This window comes from Hypanus sabinus, chromosome 5 (genome assembly GCF_030144855.1).
Source record: "Hypanus sabinus isolate sHypSab1 chromosome 5, sHypSab1.hap1, whole genome shotgun sequence".
In the NCBI taxonomy this organism is placed as follows: Eukaryota; Metazoa; Chordata; class Chondrichthyes; order Myliobatiformes; family Dasyatidae; genus Hypanus; species Hypanus sabinus.
In genome coordinates this window covers 70,878,108-70,900,515 of record NC_082710.1, presented here as the reverse complement: position 1 = coordinate 70,900,515, position 22,408 = coordinate 70,878,108, and the positions used below count along the sequence as shown (strand labels likewise).

General features: G+C 41.0%; 2 protein-coding genes across 4 annotated transcripts in view; one reads left to right on the top strand and one right to left on the bottom strand.

Moving 5' to 3' along the window:
• The window catches only part of LOC132394237 (inorganic pyrophosphatase-like), a 236,122-nt gene extending 231,376 nt beyond the window's left edge, over nucleotides 1–4,746 (top strand). The window contains exon 11 of the mRNA XM_059970116.1: nucleotides 3,613–4,746. Within this exon, the coding sequence (XP_059826099.1) occupies nucleotides 3,613–3,641 (29 nt within the window). The 3' untranslated portion in view covers nucleotides 3,642–4,746. The remainder of the gene's footprint in view (nucleotides 1–3,612) is intronic.
• Nucleotides 4,747–6,143: 1,397 nt separating this feature from the next.
• Nucleotides 6,144–22,408, bottom strand: part of LOC132394236 (methylcytosine dioxygenase TET2-like) — a 177,747-nt gene continuing 161,482 nt past the window's right edge. For 2 of the 3 annotated variants that reach the window (XM_059970114.1, XM_059970115.1), the window contains one exon: nucleotides 6,144–9,949. In XM_059970114.1, the coding sequence (XP_059826097.1) occupies nucleotides 8,736–9,949 (1,214 nt within the window). In that variant the 3' untranslated portion in view covers nucleotides 6,144–8,735. The remainder of the gene's footprint in view (nucleotides 9,950–22,408) is intronic. The other variant, XR_009512229.1, reaches the window with a different exon arrangement.

Sequence of the window (22,408 nt, the reverse complement as noted above, 5' to 3'; positions counted from 1 at the left end):
TACCTTCTGTTTCACTTGCCCACTCACCTGTCCATGTTTGTAGTCAGTAGCACTTGGGCAATTATTAAGGGCGGAGAATATTTGATTCAGGCAGGAGGGAGACATCAGTCCCATAACGAAATGCCGGGGACAATGCCATGGACCTAGAAGAGGCAGCATTTGTGCTTCCTATCCATATGCTGGTTTTCCTTCAATGCATGTTGGGCCAGTTGAGTTGAGGATGGAAATGACATCGATGAAAACCAGGATGTGTGGGTCAGTAAGTTTGAAGAAGATACAAGATTGGTGGTGTAATGGATAGTGTTGAAGGTTACCAAAGAACACAACAGGATATATATCAGATACAGATATAGGAAGAGAAATAGCACATGAAGTTTAATCTGGGGTAAGTATGAGATCCAATACAAAGGGACAGTATACAGTTAATGACAAGACCCATACAGAGAGATCTTGGGGGACCAAGTCCACAGCTCTCTCAAAGTAGCTGCAAAAATTGATAGGGTGATTAAAAAATATGGTATACCTGCCTTATTAGTAAAGAGTCAAGCTAGAGAGGGTGCAGAAACAATTTACAAGGTTGCTGCCTAGACTAGAGGGCAGGAGTTACAGAGTGTTTGGCCACATACGTCTTTATTCCTTGTAACATTGGTGAATGAGAGGTGATCTCATTGAAAAAGTTTATAAAAATCATGAGAGATATGAATAAATTGGACAGCCTTAATCTTTTCTCCATGGCTTGTGGAATCCAAACTAACAGTGAAGAGATACAAGATAAAAGGGGAGAGATTTAAAGGACCTGACAGATGGGTACTCATTATGAGTACCCATAATGAGCTGTCAGAATTGGTTGAGGTGGGTGCAATTGTAGCATTTAAGAGATTTTTGAATTGGAACGAGGAGGTGAGGTACTTGCAGAGTTATGGGCCAAGCAAGGCAACTGGAATTATCATGGATGAAGCTGTGGGTGCCATACAGCAATTGGGCCTGAGGACCTGCTTCCATGCTGAGTGAACCTGACAAAGCTGGGATTTATGTTTTGGTACCAATGCATTATGTGGCCTGCTGTAAAGTAAGAAGAAGAAAGAATGGATATGGTGGTGAAGTAACTAAGGCAAGCAGTTTACATTGGAAAAACATTTCATGAAGGATGACTTACAGTAAAAGAGAGCATGAGCAGAAGATAGCATTTGAACTGGCTTTGTATCTTTTCACCAACCTGGTCTACAGTCCAAATCCTTGACAGGTGGTGAAAGCAAATCTAATAATAACTCTGAAGAAGCAAATAATCTGCTATCGTGCTATTTGGAAATCTCCAGTGTTTGGGATCTATCTCCTGTGGTACTGTGTCACAGCCCTCTCACTCCCCAAACCCGGTTCCCGCTGCCCTTCACTCCCCAAATGCGATTCCCACACCCCAAACTTTGTTCCTGCTCCCCTACACTCCCCAAACCTGCTCCCCTTCAATCCCCACCCCAGTTCCCTTTCTCCTTCACTCCACAAACCTAGTACCTGCTCCAAATCTCTCCCCAAATTCTGCACCCCCTTTCCTTACACCACCAGCTCCAGTTCCTGCTCCCCTTCACTCCACAACCCCGGTTCCCACTCTCCTTCACTCCTCAACCCAGGTTCTCACTCCCCCTCACTCCTGAACCCTGGTTCCCACTCCCCCCTCCTCAACCCCAGTTCCCACTCCCCTTCACTACTCAATCCCGGTTCCCACTCCCCTTCACTCCTCAACTTCAGTTCCCACTCCCCCTCACTCCTCAACCCTGGTTCCCACTCCCCTTCACTCCTCAACCCTGGTTTCCACTCCCTCTCACTCACGCACTCCGGTTTCCATTCCCCCTCACTCGTCAACTCCGGTTCCCACTCCCCTTCACTCCTCAACTCCAGTTCCCACTCCCCATCACTCAACTCTAGTTCCCACTTCCCCTCACTCCCCAACCACAGTTCCCACTCCCCCTCACTCCCCAACCCCGGTTCCCACTCCCCCTCACTCCTCCACCCTGGTTTCCACTCCCCCTCACTCCCCACTCCCCATCACTCTCCCAGTCTGGTTTCCGGTCCCCCTCACTCCTCAACCCCAGTTCCCACTTCCCTTCACTTCCCAACCCTGGTTCCCACTCCCCCCTCACTCCTTAACCCCGATTCCCACTCCCCTTCACTCCTCAACCCCGGTTCCCATTCCCCTTCACTCCTCAACCCCAGTTCTCACTCCCCCTCACTCAAGCCTGGTTCCCATTCCCCCTCACTCCTCAACTCCAGTTCCCACTCCCCCTCACTCCTCAACCCCGGTTCCCACTCACCTTCACTCCTCAACATTGGTTCCCACTCTGCTTCAGTTCCCCAATCCTTGTTCCTGCTCCCCTTCACTCCCCACCCGTTTCCTGTACTCATTTGAAAGTTATGAGATTCATTGCATTGTTGTTTAAAAAAGGTTGTTTATTTTTGACAATGCACATTCCTATCATTCATTTTTTTTTGCAGTATATTAAACAATCACCCCATTATTTTGAAAATATTCTGATATGACTGATAAAATTCTGGATGTGTTCAATATCAGTGATTTACTATAAATAGAAGTTTGAAAAGGAAACATGCAATTTTCTGATGTAATTATAAGGTGAAATTACCTCACTGTCTCTTTCAAACAGACACTTTGAGCCATTGTTATCCAGGATGATTGTAAGATTCTAGTCAGAACTTGACTGCTGCAAACTTTCCTGATTTGGTGAATCAAGGAGCTTCCTTACCTAATGGTTTAATTCCAAACTTGGATAAACATCACAACTGTTTACTTATATAAATGGAAGTGGGCACTCCATACCTTGTCTGGGTTTGCTTGATTTCCAGCTAAGATTTTTTTGTAAGGGGGTGTTGAATCCAACATCCACATTTAGTATTTCTAATCTGCACTCAGTGCCCAGTGCACCTGATGAAGTGACCACAGTGGAGAAACCCATTGTCGTCTTCTGCTGCTGTAGGCAATCCACATCATTGTTTGAAGTGTTGTGCATTCAGAGATGGTCAACTGCAGACTACAGCTGTAAAGTGTGGTTATTTGAGTTACTGTGCCTTCCTGTCAGGTTGAAACAGGCTTGCCATTTTCCTTTGGCCTCTCTCGTTAACCAGGCATTTTCACACCTACAGAAATGAACTCTAGAGGTGTGTGTGAAAGTCCCAGATCAGACCAGATCAAACCATTGTCCAGTACCAACAATTATTCCATGGTCAAAGTCATTCAGACCCCGATTCTTCCCCATTCTGATGTTTGGTGTGAACAACTGAACCCCTTAACCCTGCGTGCTTTTATGCATTGAGTTTCTGCCACTTGATTGGCTGATTAGCAGGTGTACCTAATAAAGTGGCCAATGAATGTATAAATTTGTTTGCATTAAACAAAGGTGTTTTTTTTAACAATCATTTAATTGCAACAAATGGTTCCAGAGTTGTGAGGTCATGATGTTGAAAAGAGGTGTCAAGAAGTCAAGAGGATTCACTTGGCTGTTTTTCTGTTATTCTAAAATGGCTTCCTTTATCCTCACAGATAAACAGGTACAACTGGTATTGGTACAATTGTTCTTACGCTAGTTTTTCCCCCTCTTTCTGCAGTGGACAACTGGCACTTCCTCGACAAGTAAACATTGACCATATTACCATATGAAAGAACATAAACTGTTTTTCTTTTGCAAATAATTTGAAGTATTTGGAAGCAGAAATTCCTGAAATCAACAATGAAGATTATAGACATAAATGGCCTCAACAGTCAGCCATTATTTTGTATTTGATGAACAAATCTTGCTCATGTCAGCTTCTAAGAGATGTATTGACCAGCTCATATTTGTCAAAAATAGATTTATCTTTTTAATCTTTCAGTGTTATAATTATTTTTGTTACTGGTTTATGCAATGTATTGTTACATTTTGCAAATAAAAAAATGCACCCTGATTCACTTTCCATTGTCCTTGTCAAAAGCTGCATTTAGAATAGCTTTTGTCTCTAGGTAGTAGTCATTTATAAGTTCTAACTAATGCTGTATATCGGCGCCCTCAGGAAACTGCTTTTCAATGATTTTATGCCCGTTATCAGAAAACTTCAAAAATTGATGTGTATGCAGTTTGTTTCATGCCCATTCTAAAATCAATACCTAAGAATTATGGACAGTCTTTTCCATTTTGCCTCACAGTTGCCAGCGATTTAACCATGGAAGAGAACCTCTCTTCCTAGATTGCTAATCTGTTCCTAGTCCTGATGTTAAAAATAATCACATTACATCAAAAGGTCTGAGGTAACATTCACTTTGTGCAGAAGTGTATGATAGAAGCTATCAGGTTAACTGCCTGCCACGTTTTTCTTCAAATGTTCATTTTCATTGAAGTCAATATAAATTAAAATTTGGAGAGATTCATAATGGCAATTTGCCCAATATCCCTGATTTATACATTACCCATGATACCTGAAATATTCTCGGGTGTCTAGGAACAGAATAAGAATGTAAAATAAAGGTATTATTGTCATGTTATACTGTACCATCAATAATTATATTTTAATTTACTTTCTTCTGTGAATATCCTTGCTTTGGAAATAAGTGTACATTACTCAAAGTTTGTTTAAATTTAAATATCTCTTATTTAACAAGAGAAATGCTTAGTATACTGGAGTATTTCTCATTAAATAAGAGCTATAAAAGTTGTCACATTTTGTACTCTACCAAAGATCACACAATAAAGGATGTTTATTTCTATTGTACAACTTCGTGCATTTAATCATTTTTGTGGAAGCACTGTTTCCTTACATCTTGATTGAAGCAAAGGCACTTCCATTTCCTACAATGACTAAATAATTCTTGGATCATGCCAGGACTCAATGTTTTAGAATGATTTTCAATGAGTAAGTTGCCAATAAGATTTGTAAATGAGAACAAAATTCATTTTCTGATGTTCCTTAAGATCAAAACCACTAACCTTTTAATCATTCATTACTATTAATGGACCAGCTATGCATCAACTGGATGCTGGAACTTTTATTCTTGTTACTGCATCACCTATATCCCATTATGATTGAAAAGCATAATGCACTAATTGTAGTCAACATTATTTTGAATATGGGTTCCCAACCTGGCTTCTACAGACCTCTCAATTAACAGTATAAAGAAAGTTGGGAACCCTGATTTAGAAGACAAGACATAATGAATAGGAGGAATTGACTAAGCCTTTGCTGGTCATCAGTGATTAATGTTGCATATAGTGAGCATGGAGAATATCAATAAATTTAGGTACAGAGTCCAGATTTTGACCTGAATGAAGAGGCTTGCCAAGCCAGTATCATGTGAGCATATAGCTGGTTAAATATTAAATGCCATCAGCACACAACTGGCACTACCATGACTGTTAGCTAACAAAATCATGGGTTGCGTGTTTAGGTGCTGTGGGATATCAGAAACTTGAGGGAGACTGGCAAAAATTGGAGTAGAGAGTTGATGAGAGACAGAGGGTGAAGCAGTTGGTGTTTGAAGGAATCATTGCTGAAACATCTGACTGCCATCATGTAAACAAATACTGAAAATTACTTTATGGAAAGCAGACAGTTCCAAGTTACTTAGTACCAAGTCTAATCCTGGTTCTTTCTGGGCAAAGCAATACATGCAAATAAGATGTCCTTATTTATGAGGCTTGGACACTGCAAGCCTCTTTTTCCACTTCATTAATGGGTTACACAACAAAGAAATCACTACAGAGGCAATACATAACTTTTTGGATAGGGCCAGATTTTTTTTTAAAGAGTGCAATTCTTGCAAGATATTTAAGATAACTTCTTATAAGAGTGGAAGACTGAGGTTGATTATTTTTAAAACTAATTTTAGTTTATGCTAGAAAAGAAGCCACATGGTGCAGTTCAAGCCTGAAGTTCTGAAAGGTGTCATCATAGCAAAGCCTCAGTGGAAACTGTTAGCATCTAAAATAAGCTTATAAATGGCAAGCACTCAGTTCACCTCACAAGGAACTGCCACTGTTAGTATTGGGCTGGATTCTGTGAAGCTTGAGATGACAGGTCAAAGACGTGCAGGCAGTACTCATTTCTATAGCACTTATTGACCTGCACAACAGTTCCCTTTGCAAAATAAACACACACCTCAGTATGACTGCATTAAATAAATATAAATTTTATTAAAAAGACCCACATCTCAGCATTATCAGGAATGATATAATAAACAGCTTTCAAATAACTTTCCGCTTTTAGTACATTACTTACAGTATTTATAACCAGCTTCCTTTTTCTTTTTCAACATACCCAATTTACCAGTAAAGAGCAAAGCTAAAGTAAATACAGAATAGAATGAAGTGCACACCAAAACTGATTTTTAGTGTCAAATTCAACTAAGTATCTTACACTTGAGTATATATTGACCTCTGACTTGAGAAGTAAACAACATATACTGCTGTGCATCAATCAAACTGAAATTAAATTCAAGTAATGTCAACACCACTCTGAAGCTTCTTCAAGTATGGCTAGCACGAACCCAATAATCTATGCATGCACTTTACTTCCAGACATGTTGCTACTGAAGCTGGGCCCTGTACAAGTGGCACAAGTTCATTCATTCATATGAGACACTAATCTGACCCCCTACCACCATGAAAATAACAAATCTCAATTTTTCCTTCCCTTATATCAGCTCAGTGCATACATCATTCAAATTCTTCAAGGAAAAAGAACTATTACTTTCTTGCTTAGGTTAAAAACAAAACCATTGCTTCATAAACACTCAATTTAGAAGCATCAAGTACATGTAAAATGACTATACATGTAAAATCCAAATAGGGATTAAACAAAATGAAGGAATCCCTGAAAAATAAAACAAGGGGTAATATTAAAACACGTGTGAAGTATTGGCAAAAGGAGAATAAAAGAATTGTAATATTCCCTGATCATCTTGTAGAACAAAAGCTTGAGTTTCAAGTTATCAAGTATCAAAATGGAAAAAGAAGTTTGTCAAAAAGACTATTTAAATTAAACAATGATGGTGTACAAAATACTATTGACTACTGAAACACCATTTTCCTATTGCCCAGTACAAGAGCTGAGGTATATGACAAGAAAGAACATCTCCAACCCCCTTTACACTCCCTACACTCACATTTTAACTGTAGCAGATTGAGTAGCACCAGTCTGAAAAAAGCTTAAAAGAAGTATTATGAAAATATTACAGTACTAAAATAGTAAAAGAATTAAGTAAAAAAATTCTGTTTACAAATTAATTTACTGTACAGTTTTGATTTTTTTGTTTTTTTATATTTTCATATTTACATATTAATGATTTTAACATTTCCACAGCAAGCCAGCTGCCTGATTTTGCCATTTGTGATACAACTAACCCTGTTTTCTTCTTTCTTGGTATGTTATCAATTCTCTCCCCTAATAACTCTGCTTATATCGCAACTGTAAAAACATCACAAAACATTGGCATTTCATTGTAAATCAAACCTATGAGCGAATATATAATTCATTTATATAGTTTTAATTGGTCTAAGATAACCATAGTACTTCTGTCTAAAACATGCTGTGGGATAGGTGTTAATATGAAAGCCCAGAATCTAAAAAATGCACCATAACCATGATTTTGTATGTACTTCTGTATTTTAACAGAACAAATATAGCTGCATATTGTACGCAAGCACCAGAATCAGTGTTTTATGTGGCATTCTTTTATGGTTTTTCACTGTGTCCAGTAAATCCCAAACTGTAAGGTAATCTATGACACTGAAAGGGTATTCACGTAGCCTATATCTGACTTATGGCTAGGATAGTATAAAGTACTTTGACAATCTTTTATTTTACAGTATATTTCTTTAGCGCCTTAGTACTCTATCACCCTTCAAGATGTCAATGCTTAAAATATTCAAAGTGCTTTTTGGAACACCAAAGTCTTACAAAATATTTCATGAGATTAATTGAGGATTACTACAGAATCAGAATTCATTGACCCTCCAAAGTACTTTACTACATTTTAAATGTAGACTTCTGATTTATCAATACAGATGTAGCTTTAAGTTAAAAGGCCTATACGTGATGAGAGGACAACTCAGTATCAATTAATCAACTGAAAAATGTTAATAATTATGAAACCATTAAAATGGCATTTGAAATTTACATTAAAGATGTTAAAAATCCTCTAAATATAGCACCATGATGATCAAGTGTTTTGTAGCACCATGATTTTTCAAACTTCTCAGTGTTTTTTTCCTGATTAATCAATTTCAGCTGTATGAGCTGACTGTTCTCAGCAATCAAAACTACATGATGGAAATGTCTAGTTATCAAACATTGCCCTGGTAATAGTATAAACACTCAGCACCAGAGGAGTGGGTTCTGTTTCCTGTCCTGTTTCCTAGGAATAGGCTCATTAATGACATTAGAGGTCACTTGTGTCTAGCATAAATACTTAGTTTAAATTAATTTACAGAAAGGCCCTGTATGTATCCATATTCTAGAATAATGTTCTGATACAACAGTTTTTGCATAGGACACTTTTCAGCTTGGTCCTTTCTGTGAGCACTCGTTAAAATTTGAACCAGGATACAAGGCAAGTGTTTTTTTTTAGCCTGTCTCTAATTGCTGGTGTTTTATTTCTTTTGCCAGTGCTGAATCAAACACTGCTTCTTCCCCACAGGGTATAGCACAGCTGCCTTGCCAAATGCTAGACAGAAAATGAGGTAACCCAGGTGAGTATGAAGCTATATCCAACGATTATAAGGCCCTGTAACCCGTGTGAAGGCATATGGGAATGCTGTAGTTACTGAGTTGGTTGTGAATGTCATAGTCCTTTGCGCAAGAGTCCTCATAAAACGTATTTGTGGTGGTTCTATGGGTTCATGTGATTCTGCAGCCTCTCGTTTTGCTTTTTTGCTGTAAGATTTGCTAGGCACATAATCCAAACCAAGTCTCTCGGCCTCTTCTTCTCGCTCTCTGGCTTTATCAGCCATCTTGGCCTCCCACAGTGCTAATCCATGTTTTGGCTCATTCATACTTTTGTGTTGATAAAATACAAGGGATATCCTTGTTGGATGGTTTCTGTTAGGGTTTTTCAGTGGGGTTGTTGCATGTAGTTCACGTTTTGCACACTCAATAAGAATAGATCCATGGCATGGTGCCACTGCGACCCCTCCAATGTCTTTATCTAAGAAGTTATGTTCGCTGTCAGACCAAACCTCCTGATGCTCTTCTGGAGCAGCTGCGTTACTTTGTGGAAGTGTGTGAGAGGTGTTTTCTGGGACTTTGTGATTGACAGTTGCAAGCATCTCTGCTTGTGAAGTTTTAGCCACATTATAATTATTTGTTGGAGGAAGTCTTGAAGTACCATTAGCACCGAGCATATTAAGTTCATTTTCTTTATTTTCTATTTGGAAAGAACTAGCAGGCTGCTGGTCACTGGACCGGTATGAGCTGACATAGGAAGGGCACTGGCTGCTATGAGCGACTGCAGGATGATCTGAAGTCTGTTGATTCACATTGGACACTGGTTTAGAAGCAGGTTCTGTAGGTTGGGGCTCATTTTGAGAAGGATCAGAATGGGGATTACTCCTGATTTGTTGGATGTTTGCTATTCTGCTGTCAATCTGGCAATCATTGTAGCCATTAACTGGCACACCATAATCAGTATAATTACAAAATCTGCTCAGACACATCTGATTATTGCTGAGCCTGTAGGAATTTGAAAACTGCTGATAGAGAGTCTGAATTGGTGGCAGGGTTAATTTGTTCATTGGAACTTGGTAACGGTACGTGTCCATATGATGTGCAACTGAGGGATAGTGAGATCCCATATAATGGTGGAAGTTGTCAATAGATGAGCTTCCATTACACTGGTAACCTGGGTAAGTGCTTGGTTGCGCAGATTGGTAGATATTGGGTACTGTTTGTTGTTGAGAAGCTGGCGGAACAGTGTAACCTGCAGTCAAAATAAAACAGTAGAAATTCAGAAACTAGGCAAAAATAAAATACTGATTTTATGCAGATATTGAAAACCTGAAACTAACAGAAAAGTTTGGAAATACTCAGCAAGTCATCTGTGGCAAGCAAAGTTTGAGTTGGTGTTTCATCGAAATATAACTAGAAATATAACAGATTTTAAACAAGAGGGATGCATGGGAAGTGGGGATTTAAATATAAAAGCAATGAAGAATGATGTGAAAAGGGGACATCCAATTAACTTCACTTGTTCTTCATTGGGAAGCTGTTATTGTAATCTGACCAATTCATGCAGACACATGGCAGCTTTACAGTGTCAGCTTACCTTACTGACTTTCACCTGTCTACTGATTTTATGTTCTATTTATCTCATAACTTAACTGTAAACTGAACTCAAACTGAGCACAATGTTAAAATCACCTGACTATGTATGTCTTCTCCCAACTCTTTTCACATCTAATTGAAACATTCACAAAAATCACTTAATTCCTTCTTAAAAATAAGTCATGATGAAAATAAAAGTGTCTCATAATTTGTATTGGAACAATAATCTCAGCAATTATATCAGCACCAGTATCCAGAAGCACAATGAATTAGATGAATGAAAGACTATCTGTGAAGTATTTTGACACTGTACTCTTGGTTCATTTGTTTGGGTGGCACACTGGCATAGTGGTTAGCACAAACCAGGTTCAATTCCCAACCATATAATCATATAACAATTACAGCACGGAAACAGGCCATCTCGTCCCTTTTAGTCTGTGTAGAAGACTTAATCTCACCTAGTCCCACTGACCCGCACTCAGCCCATAACCCTCCATTCCTTTCCTGTCCATATACCTATCCAATTTTTCTCTTAATGACAAAATCGAACCTGCCTCTACCACTTCTACTGGAAGCTCGTTCCACACTGCTACCACTCTCTGAGTAAAGAAGTTCCTCCTCGTGTTACCCCTAAACTTTTGTCCCTTAGCCATAGCCTGTAAGGAGTTTGTACGTTCTCCCATGACCACGTGGGTTTCCTCGGGGTGCTCCGGTTCGGTTTCCTCCCACAGCCCAAAAGACATGTCATTGTAAATTGTCCCATGGTTAGGCTAGGTTTAAATCGGAGGTTGCTGGGCGATCCAGCTTGAAGGGCTTATTCCACACTGTATCTCAATCAGTCAATCACTTAATTTCCAGCTGTGCCTAGCCAAAAATGCCAGGAGAATGGTTTATTTTGGGATGATCATCCTCACAGATGCCAGTGCAAACACAAAGGAACAGGCAACGTTGCAGCTGTAGTACTGAAGACTTTTTATCAGAACCACTTAATCTTTTAAAAAGATTTTTTATTAGAAACATAGAAAACCTATAGCACAATACAGGTCCTTCAGCCCACAATGCTGTGCTGAACATGTACCTACTTTAGAAGTTACCTAGGGTTACCCATAGCCCTCTATTATTATGAGTTAGGTTTAAAGAATTGAGGGGCAGCACTGCACGTCATGTGCCAAATTTTGTGTGTGCTATCTTGGGTTCATCTCTTTCTACACATTCACAGATGTATGGCCAGATTCTGTTCTGATCTATACAATTTTGCAGATGATATCAGTGTGTGTCTCAAATAATGATAACTTATAGAGTTCAGGAAGGAGTGTCAAGACAAGGAGTTAGCCTGGAGACAGTGTAGAGACAAGGAGTTAGCCTGGAGACAGTGTAGAGACAAGGAGTTAGCCTGGAGACATAGTGTAGAGACAAGGAGTTAGCCTGGAGACAGTGTAGAGACAAGGAGTTAGCCTGGAGACATAGTGTAGAGACAAGGAGTTAGCCTGGAGACAGTGTAGAGACAAGGAGTTAGCCTGGAGACATAGTGTAGAGACAAGGAGTTAGCCTGGAGACATAGTGTCGAGACAACCCTCAATGACAGTAATACTAAAAACTTGGTGATTGGCTTCTGGGAGGGTGTGAGTGCAATGCACACTCTCCTGTTTACATCAATGATGTTCAGGTCAAGACAGTTTTGAGCTTCAAACTCCTAGGAGAGAACATCACCAATAACCTGTGCCGGTCCAACCACATGGATGGTGGCTAAGAAGGCTTCCCAACTCCTCTACTTCCTCAGGAGGCTGAAGAAATTTGGCACATCCACTTTGACCCTCACCACTTTTTAATCCATGGACCACAGAATGCAGCCCATCCAGATACTCTCTTATTCAGCAGGCCAACTGCGTTCCACCTGGCGGCCTGCTGTGTTCCACCAGCATTTTGTGTGTGTTGCTTGAAATCCCAGCATCTGCAGATTTCCTTGTGTTTACTGATTCTTATTGCTACCTCAGTAAAACAGTCAGAGTAGTCAAAGGCCACAGCCACCCTGGACATTCTCACTTCTCTGCCATCCCATGGCACAGACGTGTGCCTAAAAATAGGTACCAGCAGGCTCAAGATAGCTTCTACCCCCTTCTATAAGATTATCGAATTGTTCCCTAAAGCACTAGATGAGCTCTTGATCTCACAATCTTCCTCATTATGGCCTTGCCATCTGCTAGCACTACACTTACTCTGTACCGTAACACTTTATTCTGCTTTCTATTTGTGTTTTACTTTGTACTACCTCAAGGCACTGATGTAATGAAATGATCCGTATGGATGGTATGCAAGACAAGTTTTTCACTGTACCTTGATACTTGTGACACTAATAAACCCACTTACTCCCGTACCTCCAGACTCTTAATCTCTACCATCAAGGAGGGTCGAACAGCAGGCACAAGGGAACATCACCAGGTTCCCTTTCAAGCACCACACCAAATAGACTTGGGAACATAGCAGCATTTGTTGTTGTACTAGATCCTGCAATTCCTTACCCAAATGCACAGATGAAGCACCTTCAGAAAAATGACTCCTGTCATTCAATAAGGCGGCTAGACACCACTTTCTCAAGGGCAGCTACACATCACAATAACTGATGCCTTTGCCAACGATGCCCACATCCCAACTCATGAATAAATGAAATACCAACATTATCCTGTCATCAATTCTAAATATGGCATGCTTTGGAAATAATTGATGACAAAGTCTATTATACAAGAACCAGAACTGCCAGACTGGGTAACAGCTTCTTCCCTCAGGTTGTAAGCCTAATGAATACCCTGCCACCAACGAGGCCTCTTCACTGGGACAGCAAGCTACTCCCATTACTGCTTATGACATGTATTTTTAATTATGTTTCATTCATTCATTTATATTGTAATATTTTGGTCTATGTGTTGTATGTGGCATATGTTCTGTGGGTGCACTGTGATCCAGAGGAACATTGTTTCCTTTGCTTGTATTAGTACAGTCAAGTGACAATAAACTTAAACTTGAGCTTGAAGGATTGATAAAAGAAAAAGGAAGGCATGTGACTGGTACAGACAATTGGAATCTGGTGAGTCTTGTGAGAATTGTAGAGAAGACTAAGAAAGGAATTAGGAGGGCAAAGAGGAGCCAAGACATATCCTTGGCAAGTTAGATTAAGAAGAATCCCAAGATATTCTGTAAGTATATCAGGAGCTGGAGGGTAGTGAGTGAGTTCCCTTAGAGACCAAGTGGCAATATTTGTGTGGAACCAGGGATATGAATGAGGATTTAATGAATTCTTCTCATTGGTAGTCAACAGTCATCATAGGGCAAAGGCTTATTCCAGTGTTGTACTGTTTTACGTTCTATGGGTGATGGTGAGTTCAAGGAGGGTATGTTGATATTTTGCAGTATTCAGTGTTAGATGTTTTAGAATACACAAGGGATGATCAGTCCACAGGGCCACAAGATCTATCCTAGAATGCCAGGGTGAGACACTGCAGCCCTGATGGAGATATTTGCATTTTTTTTAGCCACAAATAAGATGGCAGAATATTGGAGGGTGGTTAATGCTGTGCTAGATTTAAGAAGGGTTCGGGCGCATAGAATATGAGTGTCTGTGTCAGAGCCCTGCACAAGACTGGAGAAAGAAAATAAAAGTAGATTCAGGTAAGGCTGATCCTTTTGGACAGTGCAGGCAAGGGAAGAAACTCACTTGCAAATAGAAGAAGGGTTGGATCAAGTGGAGCAACCATTGTTTGAGTGAGCCAATGATAAGCGTGTGAAGACTTTGGCTTAACGGGCTTTGGCGTGAACAGGCAAAGGCACGTTTAAGAAAGAGGTAAGCCTTGTTTTTAGTACAGAATAGTCAGGATGGAATGTTCCTCCTGTCAGATGTGGGAATCACTGACTGACCAGGTCAAAGAATTGGAGCTGGAGTTGGATATACTCAAAATCATTTGGGAGCCTGAAGATATTATAGACAAGACTTTTAAAGAAGTGGTCACAGGCTTCAGACATAGGTAGGAGAGCTAAGGTTCCCCTGTGGCCATTCCCCTCATCAACAAGCATACCTCTTTGGATACTGCTGGGGGAGTGAACCATCAGATTGTGGCAGCAGCAGCCAGGCTGGTGGCACTGTGGCCGGCTCTGATCCTCAGCAGGGAAGGGTAAAATCAGACAGTACAGTAGTTAGAGGTGACTTAATAGTTAGGGGGACAGAAAGGAGATTCTGTGGCTGCAAAAGAGACATCAGGATGGTGTGTTGCCTTCTGGGTGGTAGGATCCATTATGTATTGCAGTGGCTACAGGATATTCTCAAGCAGGGAGGGGGATCAGCCAGAGGTCATAGTGCACATGACATAGGCAGAAAAGGGGAAGAGGTCCTACGCAGTGAGTTTATAGAGTTAGGAAAGAGGCAGAAGAGAAGGACCTCCAAGGTTGTAATCTTGAATTACTCCCTGTGCCACAGGCTAGTGCAGGTAAGAATGGGGGTATCAGGAATAGTATTGAAAGGCAGTATGATGGGTCAGGTAGTTTGCAGTGTGTATATTTTAATACGAGGAGTATTATGGGTAAAGGGGATGAACTTCAAGCATGGATCAGTACATGGAACTACAATATTATGGCCATTACTGAAACTTGGTTGAGAGAGGGGCAGGAATGGATGATTAATATACCAGGTTTTTGAAGTTTTAGAAAAGATAGAGGTGGAGGTAAAAGGGGTGGCGGAAGAGTAGCACTACCAATCTGGGACAATATTACATCTGCACTCAGGAAACATAATGGAGCAGTCAGACTGAGTCTGTTTGGGAACTCAGGAATAGGAAGGGTGCAATCACACTGTTGGGATCGTACTAAAGGCCCCCTAATAGCCACCAGGACATTGGGGAACAAATATGTAATTAGGTTAAGGGAATGTGTAAAAATAATTGAGTTGTTTATCATGGGGGAATTTCAATTTCCCTAATATAAACTGGGACCTTCTTAGTTTATGGGGTTTAGAAAGGGCTGAATTTGATAAGAGTATCCAGGAAGGTTTCTTAATTCAATATGTGGATCATTCAGCAAGAGGAGAGGCAGTACTGCACGTGGAGCTGTGTAATTAGCCTAGCCAGCTGACTGACCTTTCAATGGGTGAAAAGTTAGGGAACAGTGACCACAACTTCTTAATTTACAGGATAGGTATAGATAAGGATAGGTGTGGTCATTGTGGGAGAATTTTAAATTGAAGAGGGGCAAATTAGGAGGGCATTAGGCAGGAACCAAGAAGCGCTAATTGGGAACACCTTTTCTCTGGGAAGTCCCAATCAGACATGTGGAGGTTGCTTAAAGATCATTTGCAGAGTACAGGTAAAGAATGTTCCTGTTAGAAGGAAGGACAGAGATGGAAAGATGACAGAACCTTTGAGGTCCAGAAAGCTGATGGATAAAAGAGGAAAAGTATGTAAAGTTTTGTAAGTTAGGATTAAACAAAGCACATGAGGAGTACAAAATAGTCATTAAAGAACTAAAGAAAGAAATTAGGAAGCCAGGAAGGGCCATAAAAAGTAGGATTTAGGTGAATTCCAAAGCATTCTATAAATACAAGAGGATATCTAGGTTGAGAATGGGACCACTCAAGGATAAAGAGAGGAACATTTACTGGGATGTAGCGAAAGTAAGTGAGGTACTTAATGAGTACTTTGCTTCAGTGTTTACCAAGGAAAACGATATGGAGGACTAGGAGATCAGTGCTGAGTGTATAAATACATTTGGGTGTTTAGGTGTCAAGGAGGAAGAAATGTTGGGCCTCCTAATGAGTATTAAGGTAGATAAATCCACAGGGCCAGATAGGATTTACCGTGGGTTATTAATGGAGACAAGTGATGAGATTTCTGGACCCTTGACCAGTATCTTTGTGTCCCAGAGCACAGGAGAGTGGCTGATGTTGTACCTCTATTTAAGAAGGAAACAAGGGAAAATCCTGGGAACTCTCAACCAGCGAGTCTCATGTCAGATGTAGGGAAATTGCTGGAGAAAATTCTTGGGGATAGGATGCATGAGCATTTGGAAACCCGTGGCCTAACTAGGGAGAGCCAGCATAGCTTTGTGCGTGCAGGTTGTTCCTTACCAACAACTAAATTTTTTTGACAAGGTTATGAGAAAGATTGATGAGGGTAGGGCAGTAGATGTTGTCTATGTGGTTTTTAGTAAGGCATTTGAAAATGTCCCTCATGCGAGATTGATCCATAAGATTAAGATGTATGGGGCCCATGACAAATTGGCTGTTGGATTCAGAACTGACTTGCTCATGGAAGGCAGAGGGTGGTTGAAGAGACTTATTTGAGCTGGAGATCTGTAATTAGTAGAGTTCCACTTGGATCTGTGCTGGAACCTCAGCTCTTTGTGATGTATATAAATAACCTGGATGAAATGTGGATGGGTGGATTAGTAAGTTTGTGGATGATACCAAGATTAGTGGAGTTGTAGACAGTGTAGAAGACTTAACAATGTTGCTGAGCAGAGAGATCTTAGGATTCAAGTTAATATTTCCTTGAAAGGGCTGCACAGGTTGATAGGGTGGTTAAGAAGGATTGTGGAATGTTTGCTTTTATTAGTCGAGGCACTGAGTTCAAAAGTCAGGAGGTCATGTTGCAACTTTATAAAGCTCTGGTTAGGTCACATTTGTCGTATTGCATACAGTTCTGGTTGCCCAATCTCGAAAGGATGTCGAGGCTTTGGAGGGGGTGCAGAAGAGGTTTACCAGGATGCTGCCTGGTTTAGAGTGTATGTGCTATCATGAGAGGCCGGGTAAACTTGGGTTGTTTTCTCTTGATTGATGGAGGCTGAAAGGAGATTTACAGGCTTACAAGATTAAGACAGGCATAGGTAGAGTGGACAGAGAGTATCTGTTTCCCAGGGTTGAAATGTCTAATACCAGAAGGCATGCATTGAAGGTGGGAGGGCGTAGGTTCAGGGGGGATGTGAGGAGTACGTTTTTAACTAAGAAAGTGGTAGATCCTGGAATGCGCTGCCTGGTACGGTGGTAGTAGCAAATACATTAGAGGCTTTTAAGCGATGTTTGGATAGGCACACAGATGTAAGGAAGATGGAGGGATATGGGCACAGTGTAGAAGGGATTAGTGTTTGGGTTGCAGCTTGCTTACTATTTTTGACTAAATCTGTAAAATTCCCCTTCATCCAGTGTTTCTGAGCCTTGCCATGCTTGCCTTTCTTCCTCACAGGAGTATGCTGAGCAGCTCACTGTGACTCCCACATATCAGACCTGGACTTACCAATAAGGGCTGCTCCCAATCTACTCTCCACAGTTTTAGCCTAATCCAGTTATAATTAACCTGGTCCCATTTAAAATAAAACACTTTCACCCAAAGACCATAAGACATATGAGCAGAATTAGGCTATTCCATCATGGCTGATCCCAGATCCCACTCATGCCTTCTCACCATAACTTTTGATGCCTTGACCAATCAAGAAACTATCAACTTTCACTTTAAATATACCCATGCTCTTTGCCTCCACAGCTGTCTGTGGCAGAGCATTCCACAGATCCACTACTCACTGGCTAAAAAAAAAATCCTTCTTACTTCCATTCTAAAGGGTCGCCCCTCAATTTTGTGGCTGTGCCCTCTAGTTCTGGACACCCCACCATCTTCTCCACATCCTTTCAACATTCGGTAGTTTTCAATGAGATCCCCCTGCAATCTTCTAAATTCCAGCAAGTACAAGCCCAGTGTGTTGTCATTGGAGTGAATACAGGCCTAGCGTGTTGTCATTGTGCAGATAGTGTGTTGTCCAGAAGAGGTTCACGAGGATGATTGCGAGAATGAACAGGCTAACTTATGAGGAGTGTTTGGCAGCTTTGGGCTCATACTCACTGGGGGGATCTCGTTGAACCCTACTGAATGTTGAAAGCACTAGATAGCAAGGTTGAGTGGGATCCGGGATCAGCCATGATGGAATAGTGAAGCAGACTCAATGGGCTGAAAGGCCTAATTCTGCTCTAGGTCTTAAAAGCTGCTAAACACTCATATGTTAACCCCTTCATTCCTGGAATCATCATTGTGAACCTCCTCTGGACTCTCTCCAGTGACAACACATCCTCTCTGAGATATGGGGCCCAAAGCTGTTGACAATATTCCAAATGCAGCCTGACTAGTGTCTTATAAAGCCTCAGCATTAACTCCTTGTTTTTATATTCTATTCCCTAAGTCCCTTTGCAACTCCAATGGTTGAACTTTCTCCCTATTTAGATAATAGCCTGCACTTTTATTCCTTTTACCAAAATGCATTAACATACATTTACCAACACTGTATTCTATCTACCACTTTTTTGCTGATTCTTCCAATTTGTCCAAGTCCTTTTGCACTCGCATTGCTTCCTCAGCACTACCTAACCCTCCAGCTATCTTTGTATCATCCGCAAACTGTGCCACAAAGCCATCGATTCCATTATCTAAATCATTGACAAATAATGTGAAAAGTAGTGGTCCTAATACTGAACCCTGAGGAACACCACTAGTCACTGGCAGCCAACCAGAAAAGACCCATTTTATTCCCACTCACTGCCTCCTGCCTGTCAGCCATTCCTCTATCCATTCCAGTAGCTTTTCTGTAACACCATAGGATTTTATCTTGTTAAACAACCTCAAGTGTGGCACCTTATCAAATGCCTTCTCAAAATCTAAGTAAATGACACCCACTGCCTCTCCTTTGTCCTGCTTGTTACTTCCTTGAAGAACTCTAACAGATTTGTCAGCAAGATTTCCCTTTACAGAAACCATGCCGACTTTGATTTATTTTATCATTAGTCTCCAAGTACACTGAAACTTCGTCATTAATAATGGACTCCCAACACTTTCCCAACCGCTGAGGTTAGGCTAACTGGCCCATAATTCCCCTTCTTTTACCTTCCTCCCTTCTTAAAGAGTGGGGCGATATTTGTAATTTTCCAGTTCTCCGGAATCATGCCACAATCAAGTGATTCTTGAAGGATCATGACTAATGCATCCGTTATCTCTTCAGCAACTTCTCTCAGGACTCTGGGATGTAGTCCACTTAACAAGGGCTGATTTATTTTCCCTCTCAACCTCATCTGCCTGCCTTCTCCCTGTAACATTTCACACCCATACTAATCAAGAACCTATCAAACTCTGTTTTAAATATACCAAATGACCTGGCATCCACAGATGTCTGTGGCAATGAGTTCCACAGATTCACCACCCTCTGGCTGAAGAAATTCCTCATCATCTCTGTTCTAAAAGGGCAGCCTTCAAATGTGAGCTTGTGTCCTCTGGTGCTAGATACACTACAATTAGTGGATACATCTTCTCCACGTCCACTCTGTCTAGGCTTTACAATATTTGGTAGGTTTCAGTGAGATTTACCCTCATTCTTGTAAACGTCAGTGAGTACAGAGCCATCAAATGCTCCCTTATGTCAACTCTCTCATTCACAGGATCATTCTCATAAGCCTCCTTTGGATCCTCTCCAATGCCAGCTCATAGTTTCTTAAATATGGGACCCAGAACTATAATCAGAATATTCCATATGCAGTCTGACCAGTGCCTTATAAAGCCTCAGCCTTACACCCTTGTTTTCATAGTCTAATCATAGATTAGTAGGTTACAGATGACATCAAAACTTGTGGTGCTGTGAATGATGAGGAAGTTGGTGTAAAGCCACAAGAGGATATCATCAGATGGAAAGTTGAGCTGAGTATCGGCAGATGCAATTTAGTCTCGAGTGCAAGGTGATGCATTTTATGGAAGTCAAATAGGTATAGTGATAAATTTTAGCCTGCTAAGGAATGCTGATGAACAAAGAATTTGGATTAAAATTGCCAGCTCACTGAAAATGGCAATAAAGGTAGATAGGGTTGTGTAGAAGGCACACAGCATACTTCTGAAACACAAGTCGTACAAACAAGCTGGATGAACTCAGCAGGTCGGGCAGCATCTGTTGAAAGAAGCAGTGAACGTTTTGGGTCGAGACCTTTCGTCAGGACTAAAGAAGGAGGGGGCAGGGGCCCTATAAAGAAGGTGGAGGGAGGGTGGAAAACCAATCAGAGGAAAGATCAAGGGGTGGGGGAGGGGAAGCAGGGAGGGGATAGGCGGGGGAGGTGAAGAAGAAATCTAAGGGGAAAGTGCTATGGGTAGTAGAAGGCAGAGTCATGAGAGGTGATAGGCAGCTAGAAGAGGAGACAGAGTGAATGTGGGATGGAGGAAGGGAGAGGGAGGGAATTACCGGAAGTTGGAGAACTCGATGTTCATACCAAGGGGCTGGAGACTACCCAGACGGTATATGAGATGTTGTTCCTCCAACCGGAGTTTGGCCTCATCATGGCAGTAGAGGAGGCCATGTATGGACATATCCGAATGGGAACATGAAGGAGAGTTGAAGTGAGTGGCAACCGGGAGATCCTGTCTGTTGTGGTGGGCAGAGCGTAGGTGAAACACAAAATGTATGAATTGGGACTTCACGTTGCAATTTTACAAAACTCTGGTTAGATTATCAGAATATTTTTGCACAGAAAATGATCGATATCTGGAGCTTCCTGTCATGGAAGGTGGCAGAATAATTTACAAGGCATTTAGGTTGGCACTTAAATAGGCAAGGCATGACTGGAAAGTGGACAAGCTGGAATAGTGTAAGTGGCAAAATGCTCAACATGGCTGTGATGAGCAAATGGGCCTATTCCTGTACGACTCAGTAAGTCCAAGACCAGCAGCTATTGGAAGAGGAATTAGTTCCAGTTTAGACTCCTTGGGTTTGAACTGTAGGGTGATTTGATTTTATAGTATCAGAGAATGGTTACAGAATAGTAAACCTAACATACTGCCATTTCCATTTGGTTTCATACAAGAAAAATCTACTACTGCCTGTGTCGAGTGGTTTTACCTTATGTTGTTCTTGGTTGTTTTAGCAATCCTCTTTATCCTGTATCTACTGATTATATACCCTGCTGTTAATGAGTACAACTTCTTTCCACCTACTCCATCTATATGCTTTATGATTTTAGGTCTCTTCACATTACAGCCTTCCCTGCTCCAGGGAGAACATTTTTTAGGATAATTTCATTAAGTCTTTTCTGCTGTCTCTCTAAAGTGTTTCTTAAAATCTGCTCTGTCAATTTTAGTCCCACTTTAAAGCCACGTTGATTTATTTTAATTAGGCTCTTCCAATCCAGACATTCCTCAAGTTTTTGCCTGATAACCAATTGATTACTAAACACAGAATGAAGGAAAGTAAGTCTATTTAGACAGATTGGTGCCCTTTTTGAACAGGGGTTCAACCACTATAATTGGTCATTTTTGACCTCATAAGTCTTTGACATTGTCATTTAAAGGGCTGTAGATCATTCATCTCAAACTTGGCTACCACAGAAATTTGACTCCACCTCACATCTGCTAACACAACAAACTGTGGTTTTAAACAATATCACAATCCCAGTGCAGACTAGGGTCAAGAAAGGCTGTATTGCTACCCCAACACTTTTCTCAACTGTATGATAATAGGTGATTTTAACTTTCCACATATTGACTGAGAGTGCAAAATGTCTAGATGGGATAGAGTTTGTCAAATGTGTTCAGGAAAGTTTCCTTAATCGGTACACAGAAGTCCCAACTAGAGCAAGTGTGATACCAGATCTCCTACTAGGGAATAAGACACACACAAAATACTGGAGGAACTCAGCAGGGCAGGCAGCATCTATGGAAAAAAGGCCAAATCTCTTCGTCAAGACTGGAGAAAAAAAAAAGCTGAGGAATAGATTTAAAAGGCGGGGGGGGGGGGGGGGAGAGAGAAACAGGTAAATAGGTGAAACTTGAAGGGGGAGGGATGAAGTAAAGGGCTGGGAAGTTGGTGAAAGAGTCAGAAGGCCATGGAAGAAAGAAAATGGAGGGAGGAGCACCAGAGGGAACGGATGGGTAGGCAAGGAGATAAAGTGAGGGAGGGAAAAGTTGGGAAATGGTGAAGGCGGGGGGTTGTTGGGAGGCATTATCAGAAGTTTGAGAAATCGATGTTCATGCCATCAGGTTGGAAGCTATGCAAACAGAATATATGGTACTGTTCCTCCAACCTAAATGAGACCTCAGCACAATAGTGGAGGAGGCCATGGATA